This window comes from Lemur catta, chromosome 4 (assembly GCF_020740605.2).
Source record: "Lemur catta isolate mLemCat1 chromosome 4, mLemCat1.pri, whole genome shotgun sequence".
In the NCBI taxonomy this organism is placed as follows: Eukaryota; Metazoa; Chordata; class Mammalia; order Primates; family Lemuridae; genus Lemur; species Lemur catta.
The window spans coordinates 28,890,816-28,914,323 of record NC_059131.1 but is presented as its reverse complement, the minus strand read 5'-3'; the positions used below and the strand labels follow the sequence as shown (position 1 = coordinate 28,914,323).

Below are 23,508 nucleotides of genomic sequence, written 5' to 3'. Positions count from 1 at the left end.
CTTCTTGTAATTTTTTGATCTTGTCCCGGACAATGCCAGACTTGTTGGCATAGAAACAGCACCGTTCCTGCAAGGCTAAGCAAATTCCTCCCTCCACCGCAGTCACAGGGGTTCCCATAGAGGAGTCTTATGAGTTCTTGCGGATTTGGCGGGGGTCCGCAGCCGGCGTATATACAGGAGGAGCATATGAGGAGGATAAAGAGGCAGAGCTTCATTGCCTGCAAGGAAGGAAACAAGTTTTCTCAGGGACTTGTCCCTGGATTGGCTGAATTATGTTAAATAATTCTTTTTAATAATTATTTATTATTTATATTATTATTAATAATTATTTAAATAATTATTTCATAATATAACACAATATAATATAATATCACAATTACAATCAGGATCATGATATTACATCAATTATCAATTACATTATCAAATATTATCAAACATTATATCATTATATATCAATTATATAATTAATTTTATAGTCACATATTATATCACACTATAACATGATGTAATATAATATAATATAATCTTTAAATATTTTTTATTGGAAGGCCATGCATTGCCTTCATCTATTGTACCATTATATAGTTACTTTTGTGAAAACATTGTCTATAGTCATTTCTGCATTTTCCATGTTTCTTAAATAACTATCTTGTCTGACAACACATAATATAAAGAGCAATTATGAAAAACAGACATTTACATATACTTCTAAAGTCTTATTGAGAATATCGGGTTGGCATTGGATAAGAAATTATAGGTGCGGAGGCGACAAGAGGTTTTAGGGCTGCCCCGATGGCTACACCGATGGAGTGGGAGGCCCCAACTCCTGAGCATAATTTGATATAGTCAGCAAGAGAGCCGTTCCGATGTGGGCGAATTGCTTCTTGACAGGCGGGGTTGGCGTTCTCGTAAGCTAGATGTTTAAGAAAAACACTTTCGTTTTCGCCTTCCCCAACCAGTCGTTCTGCTGCATCTGTAAGTTTACTGATAAAGTCACAGTATGGTTCATCTGGGCCCTGGCGGATTTTGGCTAGGGATGTGGTGGCGGACCCCTTAGGCGGGAGACGGCGCCAGGCCTTCAAGCCAGCATTTTGAATTTGGGCTAGTAACCCCGGAGGGAAGGCGGCTTGAATTTCATTAGTCTGGTAAGGGGGTCTTCCTAAAAGTTTGTCTCTGGTCCAGGTCCTAGAAGTTCTATTTTCTGCATTGCGCTGTGCTGTTTCTCGGCAATTTTCAACAAAGTCTGTACGCCAGAGGACAAAATCACCCCCGGAAAGGGTGGCACGAGCTAGCATGAGCCAATCATTTGGTGTTAGCCATCGGTCGCTAAGGCCCTCAAGAAGTGCCAAAGTGTAGGGCGCAGTAGGCCCGTATAAACTGACCGCACTCTTTAGATCTTTAAGATGTTTAAGATTGAGTCTGCGATATTTTTGTCCTGAATTATGGGAAGAGTCACCCTCAGGCTCCTCTGTGTCAGAGGCCTCCTCCGCAGAGGGCAGTCCTGGGAGTCAGGGTTTTCTTGTTCCTCTCTCTCTTCCTCATTTATGTTGTCTTGATCAGGGGGTCTGGGGGCGCGACTTCGTGTAACTGGAAAGGCCAGTAACGGCCGATCGGGAATTTTTTGTTTCTTGGATGATGTACTAGAGTTGCTGAGAAGAAGTGAGCCGAGCTCACTCTCGAGGGCTCTAAGCTCTTTAACTAAGCTAATGTGTTCCCGTTTTTGTCGGAGTGTTTCCCTAAGGGAGGAAATTTGTTGGGTTAGAGAAGAATTTATTTGTGGCGGGGGTTCATTTGGAGGACGTGCCTCGGGCGCAGGGCGTAAAAGGTTTTCAAACGGTGGAAGTGGTTGAGGGAAGTGATAAGGGGGGGGTTGTGGGGAGCGGAGGGTAACGGATGAAGAACTGGCGCAGTAAGCCGCCAGGGGTCCTCCTCATCATGGTAATGAGCCGCCTGGTCGTCTAAGACTTCCTGGTCCTCAGGAGGGAGCTGATCATCGTGAGGAGGGGAGGAAGTGAGGGGAGGGTATAATTTTGGGACCTTTTTGAGAGTTTCTTTGAGGGGTTCAATATTGGAGTTGTTAGGCTCTTCCGGCATACTTATGGTAACCGAGTGGCAAGCCGAGGGGGGGCGAGAGCTGGCTTTAAGAGCCGCTTCGCCCGTCTGGATTATATGTTTAATGTCCGAATCTTGAGAATGAATTTGTAAAATATCATTAATTAAGTTCCAGTAGGAAAAGGTAGACACAGGGACCTTGCTAGGGCCAAAGGTGCGATAATAGTCATTGAGGCAGTCACCAACCCGTCTCCAGCACTTTTGATCAATGGTGCCCTCTTGAGGGAACCAGGGACAGACATCAGCCAGGAAACTAAAAAAACTACGTAAATCTTTCTTTTTAGCCTTAATTCTGCGTGCCTTGAGGGAATCCTTAAGACCATTAAGGAAGAGCTCATGCGAGCTCAATTCTTGTCCCATTATGATCACCTACTCACCGTTCCGATGTCTGCTGGGGTGGCCAATCCAGCGACGATCAACGCGGAGTCTTATCCCGTGGGCTGATGGCTCACAGGCTCCAAGCGAGCTCTTGGGCTCAGGGGGTGCAATCGCGGAGTCTTATCCCGTGGGCTGATGGCTCACGGGCTCCAAGCGAGCTCTTGGGCTCAGGGGGTGCCCGGCCGGGGCGTCTTCTGAGTAGGTGCCAACAGCGCTGTTCCGTGCCTCGGGCCCCACGTTGGGCGCCAGTTTATGTCCCGACCAGCGGGGCATACAACGCAGGGGTGCGAGGAGGACTACCTGCTGCTGGTGAAAGAAAAGAGACAAGAGACACACAAAATGGGGGCAAGACAAGATTCTGATCAAGCCCCAAAATTTTATTGCTGGGTGGCTGCTTATATGCACTGTAACGGGGGAGGGCAGGAATAAGAACACGTGGCAGCTTCTGATAGGAGGAAGGGCGGTGATGTGATATGAGACGAGGGAGTGGGAGGGGTGTTACAGGCTTTGCGCACGCTTTCTTTGTGCAAGAGGGAGGAAGAAGAAGTATGTAAGCTTAAGATGGCGCTTTGTATAAGATGGCGTTTTGCATAAGGCTAAGCTGGCTCCCAACATTTATACCACCTTATTTTTTTTCTTGTGGGTTTCAATTGGTTAGTACTTCTAGAATAATTCATTAACTCGTTGATATTGAATGCCCCTAATGTGTTAGGGAGACAGACAATGAATAAGTAAACATATAATATGTTAAATGTGATAAGTAAAGAAAAATAGAGTAAGGGGGGCATGGAGTTGTGATTGTGGATAATTAGTATTTTATATATAAATGTAATTTGTTATATATAATAGATTATTATATGTTATAGATAACATTATGTATTATATAATTGCTATTGTATATTATATGTTAAGGGGGAGAGAGAGATATTTGCCCAAGATCATACAGCCAGTAAGTTGTAAAACCAAGTTGCATCGTTAGGTATTGTGATTTCAAAGTGCATGTCCTTAATCATGATACTGTGCTAGCTAGATAATGTAGACAAGGCCAGCAGCAAAGTGTGGATTTAATGTGATAGAAATAAGGGAACTATTTTATTTAAGGTTGGACTTAAGCTATTATTGCTTTGATTACACATATTTTATGTCCCCCATAAGTCTTTTGAAGTCAAGGACAATCTTATTCATTTCTGACACTCAACAACCTTTGGCATGTTCTCTTTTGTATCATATTAGATGCTCAGTCTTTGATGGTTGTTGAATGTCTTGTCTCCTCAGGAGAAAACATCATAAGAATACCTTACATATTTATCTAAATTAAAGCATTAGGTGTTTTACAAATACACAAGTGTACACTCACACACATATCTATCTACAAAGTTAAAACCTAAAAGATGGATCAGATCTATAACAAATTAGGATAACTTGCTTTTAAAATCTTTAAAATGATAAGTTTTAAGTTATCATTTTAAATCAAATCTGCTCTATTGTTAGTTCTCATGTTAAAGAACTATTTGATACTGCAAAGAATTATTTCATTATAATGACATTTGTCAAGACCTTTCTAGAAAACCGTGTCAGCATATTGGCTTTATGATGATGCTAAACATGTAAGAAAGAGAAATGAAAATTATTAAAGGAAAACATTAATATGAAAACAAAAGGTAATTGAGGGTGACTTGTAGCTTATGTTTACTTCATAGGGGGCAGAACTAAAGGAACAGGGGATACACTGTTTACTAATAGGTCAAGATTGGGTTCCCTGAAGACATGTCTGGACATACTGGTCTGTTAGTTCACCTTCCAGTCCAGATAATCTTGCTTTCCCTATTTGAATTTCATATAATCCCTACTTCCATTCAGTGTGTAGACACATGTCAACTGCCTTCATACAATGACTTGGACTTAGATACGTAAGCCGTTAATAGACAAAAATGACAGTGCTGCCTCTCAGCCAATAGTTTGATTTTAGCAGCTTCACCATCTTCATTTTAATGGCAGTAGTTGTATAGTTAGTTTCTTTATTGCATTTTTGCTTACTATTTTATAAAAAGATTACTTGATAGTTTATATAAAATGCTTATGCCAATGGTAAGAGTAGTTCCTAGAAACTTAGTATAGTTGACACCAGTGTAAATGATTAGGCATACCACAAAGAGAATCATTTTAACTTTACTTAGGTAGCCATTCAGTTTAAGATTATATATTATTTTGTTAGGTGTAAAGAATTTTATGAAATGTTGGAAATACAGTGTTTGTTAATTTGTATCTAAAAGGCAAAGAGATATTAGGGATTCTATGTTATTAATATATTATAGCTGTCAGGAAAAGACCTATCCTCATAACATTCATGTCTCCTCTTGTACTTTCACACATTTAACTTAATATACCTGGCTGTAGGAAAGCATTATACACTAAGTAGAGAGAAATGCCTATACTTTTGTTCATTGTATCTATTCTGTTAATAATCCACTTAAAGATTTGTGAAGCATCTACTACAATTTGGACAACCTTTTCCATAAATGGATAGTAATAATTTTATCACCTTAGAATAATGTTAGCCACTATAACAACTAAACTAGAACATACCAGTGGCTTAACATAATGAAATTTTATTTCAAGTTTATTAATAGTTCAATGTAAGTATTCAAGTTTTGGGATGACTTTCTTCCTTTTAGTGACTCAAGGACCCAGACTTCTTCCATTTCCTGAGGACTTGCAGTGTTGTATAGCCTGCTGATGGGAAAAGAATTAATGGGAAAGGGAGACATTACTTTTGCTCATGTTCCATTGGCAAGAACTAGTCACATCAGTATGCACGTTGACTGGGAAACGTTTTTGACTGGATAACTGCCTCCTACCAGTAACTCGCACACTGCAGACGGGAGAGCACAGATTATTTGTGGATGGCTACCCAGCTCTGCCACAATAATAATAATGTATTATTTTTATATGGCTGCTGTTACAACTACCACAAACTTGGTGATTTGAAGCAATATAGATTTATTCTCTTTAAGTTCTGGAGTTCAGAAGTCCAAAATGAGTTTCACAGGGTCAAGATCAAGGTGTCAGCAGGAGGATACTCCCTCTGGAGGCTCTAAGGGAAAATGTATTTCCTTTCCCTTTACACTTTCTAGAGCTGCATTCCTTAACTCTTGGCTCCTCCCTGTATCTTCAGAGTCTGCAGTTTATCATCTTGTTCAGTTATCACATTGCCTTCTTCTGTAGTCAAGTCTCCCTCAGCATCCCTCTCAGAATGACATTTGTGATTACATTTAGGGCCCACCAAGACAATCTAAGATAGTCTTTCCATCTCAAGGTCTACAAATCTCTTTTGCCATATAAGGTAACATCCACAGGTTTCAGGGATTAGGATCTCTATACCTTTGAGGGCCCTTATTCAGTCTACTACAAATAATTGACATTTATTGAACGCATATGTGCCATGTATGTTCTGAGAACTTTACATGTATTTGTTTGTATTTTCTGCCTTATTCATTATACACTCTACCTGTAAACTTGCCTGTTTTTCTCAATTAGGTTTTCTTGGTGGGGGGGCATCTTCTGATAGATGAATTCTTTAATGTCTAAAACTTTATCAAAAAATCTTGTACTCTCAGAATTGGAGTTTCAGAGATTATCTAGTCTAATCTCCTGCTCTACAGTGTCTAAGTGCTGGAATTTTTTTGGGGGGGGGCCTGTGGATTTTTGTTTTTGTAATATATTTCTCATGAACCTTAAAGAAAATTCCTTAAATCAACAAGCTCCTTTGGATTATAATATTAATGCATTAAACTTTGATTTCTTTTTTCCTACCTTAGTCTACATTTTTTAGTTACCTTTAAAAATTGAGTATGTGGAATTTTTCTTTGGATTCCTTTTCCTCACAAAAGTGTTGAATGTAATTTGACCATCCTCATAATCACGTAGGGTTGACTTTAATAGGAAAAACTGATGCATTTTGGATCAGCAACATTTCATGGGAAAGTTATAGTTAAAAACCTAAAGCCAATAGTAGGTTTTAATAGAAATCAGAATAGTAGTAAATAGGCAATTAATTGTATAAAACATGCTAATAATTGGATGAACTGAAACCAAAAGCTGATATTCCTGATTTAGAGTTACCACGGAGAAGAATTTTATGGTGTTGTGGATTCATTCTCTCAACAGTTCTTTATTTATTTTAGGAGCTAAGGATACAAAGATGATTAAAGCATAATCCTGTCCTAGAGAACTTTGTATTCTAGTCAGGGCAAAGACATGAAGACGTTGATGTAGTGGAATAAGGGCTATGATATGTATTAGTACAAAGATCACTATAAAAGTTGTGAAGCTTATGTTATAAGTAACAGAAAGCGACTTAAACAATATAGAGAATTTATTGGTCATATACAGGTGTCTGTGAAAATTACAGAGGCAGATGAGGCTGGCTGTGGTGGCTCAATTATGTCATTAAATGCTCTCCTTTTTCTTGTTTTTCCTCAGCGCTTTCCTCAGATCAGCTTTATTCTAAGGCCAGCTCCCTTTAGGTTGCATGATGACTACTGATAACTCTCAGGGATACCCCAAGAAAGAGAGCTTTTGTCCTCTAACCATCAAGCTCAAGTCCTGGGTTCACTCTGACTAGATCAACTTTGATTGCATGTGACCTTTTCACTAGATTGGAGAAAAGTATAATTTTGGGGTGGGTGAAAAAATAAAAGTCCAGAACCTCTGAAGTATTTAGTATATCCACGAAAGTTGGTGTTAGTCCCGTTATGGCTTTATTATTTCTAACTTGGATTTCTTCTTGATACACTGAAAATCAGGAATTCTTAATGCTGGGAGGTGAACTAATAAGAGGATCCTAGTTCAGTGATTTTCTTCTGAATTTTTGAAAGCCTACAAATTCTATTTTCCCTTTGGAGATCTTTGATTTTATGCCCAAGTCACTGTGGAAATTAATAACCTGACATACCGACTATCTCTTCTCCATTACTTCTTCCCTTATAACTGGGACAGTAAGGTGGGTTTTGATATTTGGTTTAAATGATCATGATTGGGCTACTTCTAGTCTCAATTGCATTTGTACTAGGAAAATGCCAAGGCCAGAAATATCGGGCTTATGATGTCATACTTATGATTTAAACAGTAATTGGGGAAGCTTTCTGTTTTTTACTTGGCTACTAATATACATTTAATCAGGCTATTCGTAGTATATAATACTTTAAAAACTGGATTAACAATACAAAGCTACTTTTATTTAAGTGTAAGTACTTCCATTTGTTCTCCCTCTGCATAGTCTCTGGTTGACTGCATTTGCATTCACTGCAATTCTGTTTCTCTCCATGACAAATGTCCATTCATGAGCCACAGCATGTGACACTGCTATAGGATTGCCAGATCTCATTTTGGAGAATTTGGGCAGAGAGGGAGTAGGAGAGAGATTATTTGCTATTAGTCTGACCAGGCTCAAATACAGTCCCATTCTGCATCCTAACACAGTTGGAACAAGGCACTTAAATACAAGATAAGCCTGTGTATGTGGGCCATCTGGTAACCCAGTACTGCTAGAGTGTAGGCCTCTCAGCTCTACAAAGAGCCCATGGAGATGCATTTGACACACTTGGTGTACGAGGGGTCCTGCCGTAACTTAAAAAAGAATTACTTCTTTGTGCTAAAATTATATTAAATGTTATTTAGTAATAAAGGAAAAAGTAATATGTATTTTCTAGTGATGAATTAATATTGATTATCCAAGGCATAATAGTAATAATAGCAAATACTTATATAGAGCTTACTCTGTGCTAGGCACTGTTATAAGCATTTTACATGTATTAATTTATTTAACTGTTACAACAGCCCTATGAGATAGGTTATTATTATTTTACTGAGGAGGAAATTGGCACACGGAAGTCAACTAATATTTGCCCAGGTTCATACAGCTTAGTGAGGAATAGAATTAGGGATTTAAATCCAGAAAGTCTGGGAGCAGAATGCATGCTTTTAATTACTGTACTATACTTTCTCTGAAATTAGGACCGAAACTATCATTAAAAGTTATACCATTAACTAATTGGTTATGTTTTATTTATAACTCATTAATTATGTTATACTTGTTAATAAGCATAATTATCTTATTATGTTTTGAAATAAATGAGCATTTTGAAACTAATCTTACCTACTAAATATTCAACATGATTTTTTTTTTATTCTAGGAGAAGACTTTGCAGTTGTGCAGCAGGAAATTATTATGATGAAAGACTGTAAACACCCAAATATTGTTGCTTATTTTGGAAGCTATCTCAGGTACATTGTTTATTTCCCTTTTGACAAACAGTAATGATTTCATCACCTAATGCATTTAGCAAAATAAAGTTAGCTTTAATACCGTGTTTTGTAGTTTTCTTAATGCTTTGAAGATAGGTAATTTTCATGAATGGAATTTTTATTTATGACCTATTATGTTAATTCTGTAACCACTGTCACAGTCTTGTGACTTGGGAATCCTGGATGTGGTTTCAGTGAGGAAGCCGGCAAGTGAAAACGGACTTTTATGGTTAGCCTTCCTGTGGTAGACTAGAGATCTAAATATGCCATTCTATTGCCCCTTTCTTCTAAACTAAGGTGAATTTAGAGTCAGGAGCCTCTCTTCCTGTTATGTTTTTAATCAGAAACTTTTGCATGTGTTTTGTGCCTCTAGTCTAAGAGTACTTACTGTATTGTCTCATCCCTTTTCTTTATTTTGTCCAAAGGACTAGGACCTATAATTATTTCAGTAACTTATTTTTCCAGGTCCTAAAGTGAACTTAAAAGGACTGTGAGTTTTCCTCTTCTTGTTCTGTTTTGGCAGGACCAAGCCAGCCTCCCAAGTCACATGCCATAGGGGATCACCTCAGGGTCAAATCTTGTTTTTCCATTGACTTGTATATGCACCATGAATTGAACACTGTAACTTAGTTGTTTATAAGTTTCCTTCAAAGGTTGGGTTGGAGAATATTTTCCTATGTGTTAAAAAACTCCAACATACTATAGCAACATCCATTATACTATAACTTTTTACAGGTTCCCGTTCTCAGATGACCCAGGTACAAAACACTTTTCCTCTTCTCATTTGGGCACAGCAGATAGAAGAGACTGGGGAATTCTACCCTCTTTCCAGCTTGTGAAAAGCCAACTGCACCAGCTCATCTTGGTTCTAACCACTCCTGTACAGCTTTGATTGCCTCACTTTGGTTAAAGTGGTGGATGGGTTTAATGGCGTTTTAAGGAGTTAACTAACCCTTTTCACATAGAGATAGGTACTACCCCTGAGTCAATGACTGTTACACATTTTACATGGTTTCTTTAACAGCCAGTTTGAAGCTACTTTAATGGTGAGTGATTCAAATAGCAACCTAACACAGATTCTGCATCAGTTTGTATGTTAGGGAGCAGACCCACCACAGCATAGGCAATTACTATATCAGCTCAAAGAAACAGTCTCTTAAAATCATCTAAGTTCATTGTACCAAATAATCGATTCCTGCCAATACAGTTAAAATCACTACTTCAAAACAATTTGTTTTACTGCCATTAGTCCTAACAATATGACCTACCTAGGCTCAATTAAGGGAAGCATGACAGCATTTTTCTCCCAAGGGTAAGCTGGTCTTTTTTTTTTTGAGACAGAGTCTCACTCTTTTGCCTGGGATAGAGTCCTTTGTCATCAGTCTAGCTCACAGCAACCTCAGACTCCCAGGCTCAAGCAATTCTACTGCCTCAGCCTCCCGAGTAGCTGGAGCTACAGGCATGTGCCACCATGCACAGCTAATTTTTATATATATATATATATATATTTTTTAGTTGTCCAGCTAACTTCTTTCTATTTTTTTTAGTAGAGACGGGGTCTTGCTCTTGCTCAGGCTGGTCTCGAACTCCTGACCTTGAGCGATCCTCCCGCCTCGGCCTCCCACAGTGCTAGGATTACAGGCGTGAGCCACCGCGCCTGGCCTTGACATTCTTCTTAACAGGACCTTTCCTATTGCACTTTTCAATATCATTAACATATCATACAACAAGAACTAGGTAGACAAAGCTTTTCTCTAGAGATTTAAAAGTTAAATTGTCCTGGTTTAGTGTCTATTTGTATCAATATTTGTGTTTTATATATTTATAAAACAAAAGAGTTAAATCATCATAGTAGAGTTAAATCTCAGTAGAGCTTAATTATTGCTTCTCTTTGTAGAGGGAGGGTTGGTTTTTGCTTTTTGAGACAGTCTTGCTCTGTCACCAAGGCTGAAGTGTAGTCGTCATCATAGCTCACTGCAGCCTCAAACTCCTGGGCTCAAGCACAGACCACAGCGCAAACCACCATGCCTGGCTAATTTTTACATTTTTTGTAGAGACGGGATCTCACTGTGTTGCCCAGGCAGGTCTCGAGCTTCTGGCCTCAAATCATCCTTTTGCCTTGGCCTCCCAAAGTGTGGGATTACAGGCTATTGCTTTTTTTAAGCTAAAGATTAGCTTAACTTCAGTTTCCTTCTAAACATTCCTTATCCCAGCATATCTTTTAAGAATAAGTTAAGAAAATTGTGATAGTCCTCTGAAGTTTGAACTCTTAGTAAAGCTTAGGTTGAGAAACAACAAATCATCCTTCAAACATAAGTCAGTAGAAGATCAGATCCATATAATAAAAACTGTATTTAGATAAGATGTTTTAAACCTTTGAAATACAGAGTACTAGGTTAGATGAGCATAATTTATCTCATAATAACAACTTATATTTGTAAATCACCACCATTTATACCATTACACCACCATTTACAAAGTGTTTTACATTATTTCTTAGTATGTAGGATGTTGTATTGATTCTGCAGATACAAAGATAGATGAGGCCATGCATGGTGGCTCACGCCTGCAATTTCAGTACTTTGGGAGGCCAAGGCAGAAGGAATTACTTTAGGCCAGGAGTTTGGGACTAGCCTGGGCAACATGGCAAGACCGTGTCTCAGCAAAAAATGTAAAATTGGCCAGGTGTGGTGATGTGTGCCTATAGTTACAGCTACTCGGGAGGCTGACACTGTACTCCAGCCTGGGCAACAGAGTAAGATCCTGTCTCTTTAAAAAAAAAAAAAGAGAGAGAGAGAGATAGATGAAACCTATCCTTGCCTTTAAGGAGTTTTATAATCTAATAGGAGAAATAGGCATGAGCAAGTAATTGCAGCACAATATGCTAAATGCAATAATAACTTAGGTGTAAGGCACAAAAGTGCTAAGGATGGTAGAATGCCTGATTTTGTCTAAGTAAGGGAGGGAATCAGAGAAAGCGTTGTGAATGATGTAATTCCCAAATATTGGGTGTTAAAAAGATTAGTAGACCTTTATGTGTGTAGAAAATTGGAATTTTTGGTAAAGGGGACACAGGCATGAAAAATCATGAAATATTCAGGAGATGGCTAGTAGTCTTATGTTAGAACCTGAGAAGGAAGAGGGCATACAGTCATTTCTTGGTATCCACAGGGAATTGGTTCTAGGATCCCCATGGATACCAAAATCCAAGAGGCTCAAGTCCCTTATATAAAACAGTGTAGTATTTGCATATAACCTATGCACATTCTCCTATATACTTTAAATCACCTCTGTATATAATACCTAATACTATGTAAATAGTTGTTATACTGTGTCTTCAAATTTATGTTATTTTTGGTTATATTTTTATTCCTGCCCCCCCCCAAAAAAATTTTTTGATCCTTGGTTTTTGAACCTACAGTTCATTGGAACCTTCAGGCGCTGGGCCGACAGCCCTCTGAGGGCCATCTGTAGTTGCAGTAGGTAAGGCTGTGGAGATTGAGGCAAAAAGGAACCTTTTATGTCTTAATTAGCACCTACAGGGATTGAGCATACTTGTTGAAAGGTTTTAACAGTGAGGTAGTATGTTCTGTGGAAGATGGATTTGGGGTATAAGGGATTGAAACAGGCAGTTTAGTGAAACTCATAGTACATTTTTATTACAGTAATCCAGGAAAGAGATGTTGGTCTCTTCAGTTATATAAAACTGGATGAATTTTTTTCTAACAGTACTGGAAAGGGGAACAATAAGATCTTAATGGGGAATGTGTTTATAAATGTTGTTTTGGATATTCAGAATATAAGAATAAAGATTACAGTTGAATCACTTTAATTTCTACCCAGTTACCCTCTCCTTTAAAAAAGGGAAACTTTTAATTTGGGGATATTTTAGATATACAGAAAAGTTGCAGAGATAGCATGGAGTTCTCTATATAGCCATCACTCAGCTTTCCCTGATGTTAACATCTTACATGACCATGGTACATTTATCAAAACTAGGAAATTAACATTGGCACAATACTATTAGCTAAACTGAGATGCTTCATTTAGATTTTACCAGTTTTCCTCTAATGTCCCTCTTTTCAGTTTTTGAGAGGAATTAGGAATATATCTTAAAGTTGATCATAGTTTGTTGTTTATTTAAGCTGGGGTTTCTTACCTTCAGCACTGTCAACACTTTAGGCCAGATACTCTTCTGTTGGGGGAAGGCCTCATATGCATTGTAGGATAGTTAGTATCCCTATTCTCTGTTAGATGCCAACACCCACCCACCCCAAACCCTGTTGTGACAGCCAGAAATGTCTCCAGATGTTGCTAAACGTTCCCTGGGGGACAAAATCTCTCCCAGTTAAGAACCACCGCTTTAAGCAAAAAAATTTAATGGAATTAAAGATACCTCTCTATACCCATATTGCTAGTGTATTTTCTACAAATCATTAGTTATGAGGGATGCAAATATGTACTTGGTAAAAACAGGTGCATGGAAAAAATAATTTGGGTAAATAATAAACCAAACAAAATTAGAAAAGTTTTATTTCTTCTTTTTTTTCTCCTCCATCTTCTCCCCTTCCCAACTTTCTTCATCTCCCTTCTTCTGCTCTTTCTTCCCTTCTTCTTCCTCTTCCCACCTTTTCTTCCTTCTCTTATCTTTCCTCCTTCCATTTTGTTCCCCTCTCCCTCCTCCTACATCCTACAAAATTTCTCAGGTCCTTTAATATAGCAGTGGCTTCGCTGGTTTCCAAGAAAAGACTATAGTATGTGATATTTCTGAAACCAGTTTAACTGTACAGTAGTTTCTTTATGGGACCATATTTCACTTAGGATTGTTGTCCAGTGGCCCATACTTTGGAAATATTATGCTGAACTGGGGGATTGCTAGGTATAATTATAAAGAAATGGGTCACCTTGTAGCCCCTGAGTACAGAGCTCCCTCCCCCTCATTGTTAAATGGGAAGCAGATGGAATGGATTACCTATAGCTTTGAAATGCAGTAGTTTTTGCATATCTGTTTTAAAATAAACCAAAGCATTTTAAATTTTGTTCATGTTAAATAAGTTATATTAAAACATTTAGCAGTTATTGTACTTTTTATTTTTCACATTGATGATTAAGGTTGAAATTAAATTATTTTGCTGAATATAATGGAGTAGCCATTGGCAAAAGCTTTGGTCAGCAAGCAACCCACAGTAAAGTACAGGGGCCAGGGAACTCTAGTTTGGAGCCGAGCTAGCCATCCCGGCCAGTTTCTAGCAGACATTACAGAGCTGCTGATTCTCAGTGATCTTGATCACACTTTATTTTACTTATTAAATTATGCTATTTATTTGAAAAAATATAAATAATTATACTTAGTTCAGTCAGTTCTAAGTCTGTGATGTGTTATAATGTATGAGAAGACTAAAAGGTGTGTTTTAGAAATTATAAGATTTTTTAGGTCCAAGAAATAGCTATTAGAATTTTGGCCCCTGTATGCTCTAGTAACTGAACTAGAAGATTAAAATAATGAACTCCTCCCCCCCCCCACTTACTTTTCTGTTCCTTGTAAGATAGAAAGATAATTTTATAAAATAAGAAAAAAAATCTAAGGATTTGTTGAGTCAGGAAATTAATGCTGATACAGTGAACATTTACCTCGGTGGTTAATTTTATTCCTATTCAGATACCTAAGAACAAAGATTTTATATATTAATAGTTTGTTGACCTGCACAAAATGGGCTAATTGACTCAAAGTCCTTTCCTATTAGGCAGGTGGCTTGGTGAATCATCAAAAGCCAATGCAGATTTATCATCATAAGAGAGATATTCATAGAACAAAGGAGAGTCATTTTTCCAGTAGACTCTGACCATTCAAGTTTTTTTTGATAATATCAGACTTTAACTAAATAGAATGTTATAAAGGTGAAGTATTTTAGGGATCTTAAAAACTAAAGCTTTAATATATGTAGTCCTGATTTTTCTTTTTGCCTGTAAGCTGGAAGGTCATTTTATATGGAATGAATAGAAAATTATATATTTAAGCAAGGGGAGAAAATGGAATATACCAACTTCAAGTAGAAGGCAGTATGATATTGAAGTATGTACGAAAGCAGAGAACTCATTTCCTGTATTCATCTTCTCTACCAAGGAGAATTGTTTTCAAACTGGAAAGGGTAGGAAAAACATTATTAAGATATAATTGAAGCATAAGAGGTAAGTAGATAGAGTAGTTAGACACTTTAAATGAATTTAAGCTTTTAGATTTATTTAAATTATATCTCATACTGAAAACTTAGCAAATGTGATTGTCATCCTTTATCAGTAAGTATCTTTTGACAAATAGGTGTCAGAAATTAGAGATCAGCAATGACCAATTTCCAAATGAAGGGGAAAGGTGATTTCTAGAAAATACAGACTATTAAACCTGATGTGAGCCATCAATCCCCAGCAAAACTCTAGGATAAATGATTAATGTTATAATTAGTGAACACTTATAAGAAAAAGGTGGTCAATTAGCATGACTTTAGTAAGAAATCATGCCAAATCAATCCTATTTGTCCTCTATTTGGCCCACTGGCCATATTTTGCTGACCCCTGATCTGTAGATTTGTTTATTCTTTTAGTCATCCATGCATTCATTCATTTATGGAACAAATATTTATTTGCTGGATATTCTTCTAGATGCTGTGAAGGCAGTGGTGTAAGAGACATATATTAAGGCAGAATCTTTCTTCTGCATTAGATAGAGCTTACTGAGTTCAGAGACTTTCTATTCTGTCTCTGCCCCCTAAGAATAGTACATTTCCTGGTACATTTTAAGAGATGAAGTAAGGAATTATTGAACAAAGGAACAAGCTATATAAATCTTTGCTGATTATTTCTTCTATGACTATATGATTATAACAGCTTAGAATGTGAGTGTGAGAGAGAAATGCTATCTAAAGACAAGCAAGTGTTAAATTTTAACGATATTTTGGGAAGATCATTGTTGAATCTAGATATGAGGGTAATAACATTTACATTTGTCTGTTTTGTTGATGAGAGTGCTACCAAAGTAATGTACTTTGAGTTGTGTTGCCATTTTTCTGTGATGAATCTGGATAGATGCACAAACTGTAGGTGGATGGGGGAAGTTTTTAACTAAAGGGGAATTTTCTCATTATTTGGAGTTATCTGATGATGACTTTATATCCAAAAAATGGTATATTGTAAGTATTAAAACCTCAGGTTGGATTATAGTAACACATTATATTAAGTAATTCATTTACTCATAGGGATTAATTAACATTTTCTTAGAAAACACATTGCATTTATGTTGTTTTTCAAGGTTTTAGCACACAACCTTAAAATACTTGTGACTTCAGACAGTTTTAATCATGAAGATATGATACATGCTTATTTTCTCTCTATAGGCGAGATAAACTTTGGATTTGCATGGAGTTTTGTGGAGGTGGTTCTTTACAAGATATTTATCATGGTAAGACTAAACATATTTTTATAGGGATTAGGTAGAATTTCTTAAAACAGCTATTTACTATATTAAAACATTAACATTGTCTTAAGGAAAGAAAGGTATGTTTTATCATTGTTATTTGGCTATATAAAGGTATTTAAGATATATATGGAAGAAAGGAGCATTTACTTTATAAGTTGGAGAATTATATGCAGTTGGACAGTTTGCTGGTTCTGAAGAAGGCATATTGTAGTTAGTTCAAAAACTTAGACCTGTGGAAGTGCAAAGGCCTTGATGGCTAGTACTAACCAATAAAATATCCAGTTGGTACATATGTAGTGATGATACAGAGATGATTGATTTTGCTCTCATGTATTCAAGGAAACATCAATTAAATGTTTACTCTCTAAGATAGTGCCAGATTCTGGGGGATTCAAAAATGATTAAAACATTTTCATGGGGATTCCATGGAATATATAAGAGAGGTTTGTAAAATAAAATAATTAGGCTTTGCGGTCTTTTCTTTCCTTCCTTTTTCTGTTCTGTTTCTGTTAATGGATTATTGTCATAAACTGCAGAGTAAGCTTATTCTTTTGCTGGAGGTGTGGTTTTTCATTAATGTAAAATAAAATAATGTCTATTTAATGATATCAGTTTTCTCATAGTATCTTGGCTCCTTTTCTAGTGTGGAGCCTCTTAAGTAATTTTAGGGATGGATTGTAATAAAGTAGATATTAAAACACTATTTGGAAGGAATTTTTGTATTTTATTTTACTGTCCTTAATTCCATCACCTTTTCCCTATGATTTCTTAAAATGTTTAATAAATTTTTCCTTTTTATAAAGATTTATTGTTATCTATTGGTGTATAATAAATGATCTCAAAATTTGGCAGCTTACATTTATTGTCTCTCAGTTTCTGAGGGTCAAGAATTTGAGAATGGCTTATTAGTTCGATGATTCTAACATACAGTTTCTCATGAGGTTGCAGTCAAGCTATTGGCTGAGACTGCAGTAATGTGAAAGCTTGACTGGGGCTGGAGAATTTACTTTGGAGATGATTCACTTCTGTGGTTATTGCCAGGGACTTCAGTTCCTTGATGGCTGTTGGCTGGAGGTCGCTGTTCCTCACCATGTGGATCTTGTCATAGGACAACCTGAGTGTCTTCACAGTGTGGTAGCTGGCTTTTTCCAGAGCAAGTGATTCTAGAGAGAGCAAGGAGGAGGCCATATAAAGCCTTTTATAATGTAGTCTCAGAAGTTGCATACTATCACTTCTGCCATATTTTGTTCTTCAGAAGCAAGTCACTTAAGTCCAGAGCACATTCAGGAAGGGAATTAAGTTTCAACTCTTGAAGGGAGAAATATCAAAGAATTTGTCTACATATTTTCAACTACCATAGTGAGGGGGCACATTTTGAATTTAAATATTTTTCACAAGCTCCTTCTCCCCATTTTTTTCCCCCTCTAACTTTTACTTACTTTTTTTTTTAAGAACTAACATTTGAATTTTTTATTGTTCCAACATAATAGGTGGTTTTTTTTCTATTTTCCATTGAATTTTTTTGTTTGTTTAATATTGTCCTTTAACAACTTTTCACAACCTGTTATATCATTACAATGAATTGTTTTCTGACTTATTTTATAATTTTGGATTTTGAGGCTTTTTTTTTTTTTTTTTTTTTTTGAGACAGGGTCTCACCCTGTTGCCTGGGCTAGAATGCAGTGGCGTCATCATAGCTCACTGCAGCCTCGAACTCCTGGGTTTAAGTGATCCTCCTCCCTCAGCCTCCTGAGTAGCTGGGACTACAGGCAAGTGCCACCACGCCCAGCTAATTTTTTTTTAATTTTTGTAGAGATAGGGTCTCGCTATGTTGCTCAGGCTGATCTCAAACTCCTAGCCTCAAGTCGTCCTCCTACCTTGGCCTCCCAAAGTGCTGAAATTACAGGCATGAGCCACTGCACCTGGCCCACTCTGGAAATATTTATCGAGCAGCTTCTCCCTATCAGGCACTGTTATAAACACTGGAGATACAACAATGAGCAAATCATATTTAACAAAACAAAACCCTGCCCTCATGGAGCTTACACTGTAGTAGCATTGTCTAGGTTTATTAAGTGTGTTGCTTAGTGGAACTTGTAAAAACTTTATCATTTATTGAAAAGCAGCATTGACTAATATTAATATTAGTTCTCTTCTTTTATAGTAACTGGACCTCTGTCAGAACTGCAAATTGCATATGTTAGCAGAGAAACACTACAGGTAAATCAAGTGCTAATTAAAAAGTACCATTCTTTTACCAGGCAATGTTTGCAAAAAAAAAAAAAAGTAACATTCATTATTTAGCTGTTTACTTATTGTCCATTACTTGTTAAATTAAGGATTAAATATTATATTAATAGTTTGATAAACTCTTGAAGAGTTTTTTAAGTGTGTAACAAACTCAGATTGTATTTACAAATAAACACTTCCAAGCCTAAAGTTTATAATATAACCTAAAATTCAAGCCCTATGAATTTATTATATATATTATATTCCTCTTAATACCAAAGAAAGGCTTGAAAATTAAACACTATCATGGAAATTGAAACTTACTTTGATACCAATTGGATATACACTGTTTAAAAGTTATTTCAAACTTTGCATAATTTACTGAAAATTGTCTTAGAAAAATTAACTAATTTTCCTGATTCTGTTGTCTGTTAGGCTATCTCATTAAAATATGTTAATGATTACTACTAGATCTTCTGTAAGGAGTAAATAAAATGTAGAGATTAATACCCAGTTGATCAGCTAAAATCCTAACTGTGATAAAACCTTATTTATTTTTTCTGTTTTTTTGAAACTCCAGGGATTATATTATCTTCACAGTAAAGGAAAAATGCACAGAGATATAAAGGTATATGTTATATTTTTAATCTAGTAACCCTATCTTCATTTTAAAATATTCCTATCATATTGTTGAGCAAAATTGTCTTGATCATTTGATTAATTTGTTATCTGAAATATGTTACTGTAATAAAAATGAGTGATACTTTGAAGAGTTTGATTTTAGTGAGATTCAGTTTACACTATAAAAACTCACCCATTTAAAATGTATAATTTAGTGGATTAATGTTTTAATAATTCATTTTAGCTTCTTTGTAGTTATTTATTTATAAAATTGCTGATTGGGTCCATAGCTTTCTTTAAGTTACAATTTTTAGTAAGTTTCATGCTTTAAATCTTCCAGTAAATTTTGGTAATCTTAAGGAAGTATCATTAAGAATGTATCAAAATGGATATATTAAACCTTGGTATTTCCTGATGGCCTTTTATTTATTTAGCTGGCAGAGGAGAGCAGATACCCTGGATGTGCTGGGGTTAGCTCAGTGGCACAGCAGGTGCTGTGGTGGGACTCCTGGAGTTATTTCTTAAGATACTGCCATTTTCCTAATTTATATATTTTTTCTTTTCGTTTATTTTCCTTGTCCCTTCTTCCTTGATCATCCTTCCTCTTCTCTTTTCCTCTCTTGTTTTCTCTAACATAAAATTTCTTAACCTTTTTAGGGGGTGGGGGTTGGGGCAAATCTTGTTGCCCTTTGAGTCTCTGATGAAAACCATGGGCTGTCTCCTCAGAAAATACCCATATGCACATGCCCTCAGATTGTCCATGAAATTTCAATGGACTTGCAGGTAACCTGTTGAGATCTCCTGCTTTAGGTATTTCTCATAAGTCACTAAAAGGCGTAAAGAACTTTGGAGTTCAGAGGTAGAAGAGAGCATAAGAAGATGAATAACTTGAGAAAGGCTCAGTTTCAGTGGCACGTAGATGATCTGGAAGGGTTGGCAGGTTTTTGTTAGAAGTGGAAGCTGGAGTGCATTCCAAGCAGAGAGAACAATGTGAGCAAAAGTACAGAGGTTAGAAAGTGTGATGCCATTTTAGAGAACATAAAAACTGTATCATATTATTGAATAGAAGAGAATGTATAAGAGTAAAAGGAGATAGGGTTGGCTGAGTAGTTGGTATTCCTTATGCACAGACTTGTGTGCTGGACTTCAGAATTTGGGCCTAACTGGGAAGATTCTGAGCATCAGTATTTCTACCCTTGTCTAAGTTACTACAATATATCTCAACTAGACTTCTGTAATAACCTTCTATCTGGTCTCACTGCTACCATTCTTGAGTGGTTCTGTAGTAACTTTTCCACCTGACAACCAAAGTGATCTTTTTCAATCAGGTCTTGTCACTCTCCTCCTTGTAAACCACCATTGGTTTCCCATAATACTCGGCATAAAGTCCAGATGCTTTTACACATGGCCTATAAGGTTATTCCTGATCTGGCCCCTACATTTCTCTGTGACCTCATCTCGCACTCCAGTCCTCTCTGTTTGACTTACTCTGTTCCAGCCACACTAAACTTGCTGTTCTTGGAATAGAGCTCATTCTGGCCCCAGGTCTTTGTGTTTGCTGTTCCCTTTTCCTGGAATGGCCTTCTCCCAGATTTTGTCATGGCTATACTCTTACTTCATCCAGATCTCTGTTAAATATTACTACCTTAGGGGAAGCCTTCTGTTCACTGCTTTATTTATCTTCAGAGTACTTACCTCTGCCTGACTTTGAATCATATGTTGGTTCATTCATGTGCCGGTAGAAAGATAGATAGATAAATGATAAATATATTTACTTTTAGATTTTCTTCCTTTTCTATTTGGATGTAAACTCCATGAGAGTTGAAACTTACTCATTATGTAACTCCAGAGATTAAAAACATACCTCCTGACTACTAGTACTCTCTCAAAGTGAGATGGATGAAAGGAAGGAAAGAAAGCCGGCCATGATATACAAGTAATGTTCTGTAAGCTATAACTTAAGAAAATTAATCTGGAGCTAGGGAGCCAACTGAAGACTCTGGCAGAAGTCTAGATTGCTAAGGGCCTAGATCAAGTTAAAATCCCTGCTCTAGTCTCTTCTCTGTCCTTTTTCTCCTTTCTGCTATTATTCCATAGAACTACAGCAGTATCCGTGGATGAGTGCCACTTAGCTTCACTGGTGACATTTGGAGTCTGAGAACCTTCCTGTTTATTTTCTTTTTCTTCTTCTTTTTTCCTTCCAGTCTTCTGCTCTTTCTTCCTTATGGTGGTTGGAAGTGGTAGGGTTCTCAGTATTTTTCCCCCCAAACCTGTACTTACATGGTTGATGGCACCTTAGACTAAACAGGCTGCTTACTTTGGCTTTCTTGTTTAAACATAGAAAAGAACGGGGGGGGGGGGGCGCGCAGGGGGCAGGGGTACCTGTAATACCTTTGGGATATAGTATTTCTACCTCTTGCAAAAGCTTTGAGCTTATTGAGGTAGTCATTATCTTCTTTGAGCTTAGGCCAACAAGCAAAAGTGGCTAAAGTAGGCTCTGCGCACAGTGGTGCACACCTAGTCCCAGCTACTCGGGAGACTGAGGCAGGAGGATCATTTGAGCCCAAGAGTTTGAGGCCAGCCTGGACAACATAGAGCGAGACTCTCATCTCTAAATAAATAAATAAAATTTGTTTAAAAATGGCTAAAATGCTGTTAGGTTATGCATACAGGTGACATTTTAATTTTGTGGGCCTGTGACTAGTTGTTTATATACTGGACGGCTTTAAACTGTTGGCAAGGCACATTAGGTTAGACAACCTCATATACTAAGCAGCAAGATAAAGTCTCACACCAGCTGCACTGGTTCAGCTGATGGTGAGTTCCTATAAAGGGAGATTTTCTTTTAAAAAAAAAAATAAGAAATAGTAATCAAGTTTAAAGTGTGATACAAGTAATTGAAAATGCCATTGTAATAGTATAGTGATAGTGTTTGATCAGTGAGGAAATAACACTTAGATGAAAACTAATATATCACTTTTATATTAACTTCATATTATGTTAGTAGCAGCTTTCTGTAAGGCAGAACATTTTATAAGGATAGTCAAATTGCCTAAAAGGTGGACAATAAATTTTCCTATGAATATAATGATTTAATATTTTAATTGAGTATACTTTAAGTATTTCTAGGTTTAAAGCTGTGATTATTTTCAGTATGTATATTTAATCTATTATATGTGCTGTCTGATAAAATGTCTGTTTCCTACTTTAACTAAAATGTTCTCATTTTGAAGGGCGCTAACATTCTATTAACGGATAATGGTCATGTGAAATTAGGTAAGTAAATTGGAATTTTGTCACATGCACAAATCTATTCTAAAATATAGTAAGTTTATGTTTTCCTTTGTAGGATCAACTTTTCCCTCCCCAGGACAGTATCTATGTATTTTTAGATGGAAATCTCATTGTAGAGTCGATGTTACCTCTGCATCCATTTCCTCTTCTCTTAGGCAGGGATAAAGTCTGTCCTTCACATAAGACAGATTTATCATAAAGATACCATGAAACAATATCCTTTGGGAATTCTTTCACCTCTAAACTTAGGAATGTTACTTCTAGTAAGAAATCTGGACAAAATTATTTATAACCAAAAAATAAGACAAAAAACAATTTAAAAATCAGCAACTCCAGAAATCCTACATTCTTTACATGAGCTTTTAAAATAAAATACATTATTACTTATATAAGAATGTAATTTAGATTCTGAATGTTGCTTTGTTTCGAACAGTAACTTATATTACATTTTGTAACTTTTGGTTATGAAAGTTACAATTAAAATTGAGTTCAAAACCTATAATGACTTAATTTGAAAGCTTAAGACAGAACAGATGTTCAATACAGTAGTTTCATAAAGTCATATCTGTTAGGTATTAAATGAAATATTTAATAACAAATACGAAACAATTTTGAACGATATAGAATAAATCAACATTTAAAATATGTATTTTATAAAAATATAAATGACACTATTTTGAACTATAGCCTATTGTAGGGCTAATCATTTTAAAATATGTATCTGATAATTAACATTTAACATAATAAAGTTTTCTTAAATGACCTCTAAATACGAGAAAAGCAGAAAAGTCCTTTCTTTTCAATTATCTAACTATTAATTCCCCAGTGAACAGTTCCTATCAGCAATTTAATATTTTGTGGCAATGTTATGTCCTTTGTGCAAATGCATACTGTTTATGTCTTAGCTGAGAAGGATTTAGAAATCATCATTGCTAAACTAGAAAATATTAAAACTCAACATACTTACCTTAAAGAATAGTAATAAATTGTGCATCAAAATAAATTTCCTGATAGTAATCGATATTGGTGCTAGAATATATTGCTAAGCTAAGATTTTGGGAATATTCTGTTTGAATGTCTTTTCAAGCTATATGGAT

The 23,508-nt window shown here is 36.4% G+C and overlaps 1 protein-coding gene across 2 annotated transcripts in view; it reads left to right on the top strand.

Moving 5' to 3' along the window:
• The window catches only part of MAP4K3 (mitogen-activated protein kinase kinase kinase kinase 3), a 158,973-nt gene that overhangs the window by 71,693 nt on the left and 63,772 nt on the right, over positions 1-23,508 (top strand). For both annotated transcript variants that reach the window (XM_045549454.1, XM_045549453.1), the window contains exons 3-7: positions 8,685-8,775; positions 16,185-16,249; positions 18,432-18,487; positions 19,077-19,124; positions 22,351-22,393. In XM_045549454.1, the coding sequence (XP_045405410.1) occupies positions 8,685-8,775; positions 16,185-16,249; positions 18,432-18,487; positions 19,077-19,124; positions 22,351-22,393 (303 nt within the window). The remainder of the gene's footprint in view (positions 1-8,684; positions 8,776-16,184; positions 16,250-18,431; positions 18,488-19,076; positions 19,125-22,350; positions 22,394-23,508) is intronic.